Here is an 890-nt window from a genome sequence, read left to right as displayed (position 1 = left end):
GTGCGTGCGTGCGTGCGTGCGTGCGTGTGTGTGTGTGTATACATTTGACGAGAAAATAAAAGGAAAGTAAGGCTTTCTTTGGATAAACAATCTGAGGCTGCATCTCTTGTGGTAATGCATTAGCCTGCTCATTCCTCATTGCATTTAAATTCTCTGTCCTCATGCAACTGATGCAACAGACATGAGAGCTCCGCCAGCAGAAACCAGAGTTACAGACAGCTCAACGCCACTAACAGACAACGTGTTACACACCAGGCCTTTGTCTGAGCCTCCACTGGTACCCATGGGAGAATCTGACACACTTCTTGTTACAGCAGAGGTTCACCCTCCTTCAGCATCCTCTGCGTCAGAGGAGTACCGAGTGTCCCTGACACCAGAGGAGTTCACACCTTTAGAGACAATCCCTGAACATTCACATCTGTCTCATCCAGCCCCAAAGGAGTCCACACAACATTCAGGTGTTGATCATCATCATCACCACCATCAACAACCGCTGACAATACAGTCCGTCCTGACTCATCTTCACCATCATACAAGCCTGCACAAAACTGAGGAAAAACACTCAGAGCCGAGGCAAAGTGAGCGAGGAGGTAAGGCAAACCCATAGCTCTAGATGACAGTAGATAGCCTATAGAGTATTGGTTGCCAGAAAATAGAATAATGTAATTTAGAATCAGGAAATCATTTTCATTTCCAGCCAGCATGATGGTTTTTATTGTGTGGAACCTTTCTAAAATGGACAGTTTTCAGGAGATGAATGTGACTAACGTGCTCGTCTACACAAGCTTTAATAATCTTATGTTGTTCAGCATGATATCGCATGTCAGAGAAGCTTATTCAATTTAGGCAGTGGCAGTAAAATCTAGTTAATGTGAGTGAGTGAGTGAGTG

The 890-nt window shown here is 44.7% G+C and overlaps 1 protein-coding gene across 1 annotated transcript in view; it reads left to right on the top strand.

The window, feature by feature from the left end:
• Positions 1 to 890, top strand: part of ntng2b (netrin g2b) — a 61,618-nt gene that overhangs the window by 42,579 nt on the left and 18,149 nt on the right. The window contains exon 6 of the mRNA XM_032539377.1: positions 180 to 590. Within this exon, the coding sequence (XP_032395268.1) occupies positions 180 to 590 (411 nt within the window). The remainder of the gene's footprint in view (positions 1 to 179; positions 591 to 890) is intronic.

The sequence above is a fragment of the Etheostoma spectabile genome, chromosome 16, assembly GCF_008692095.1.
Source record: "Etheostoma spectabile isolate EspeVRDwgs_2016 chromosome 16, UIUC_Espe_1.0, whole genome shotgun sequence".
Lineage (NCBI taxonomy): Eukaryota > Metazoa > Chordata > Actinopteri > Perciformes > Percidae > Etheostoma > Etheostoma spectabile.
Note: the sequence above shows the minus strand (reverse complement) of the source record. Positions and strands in the feature narration are given on the sequence as shown.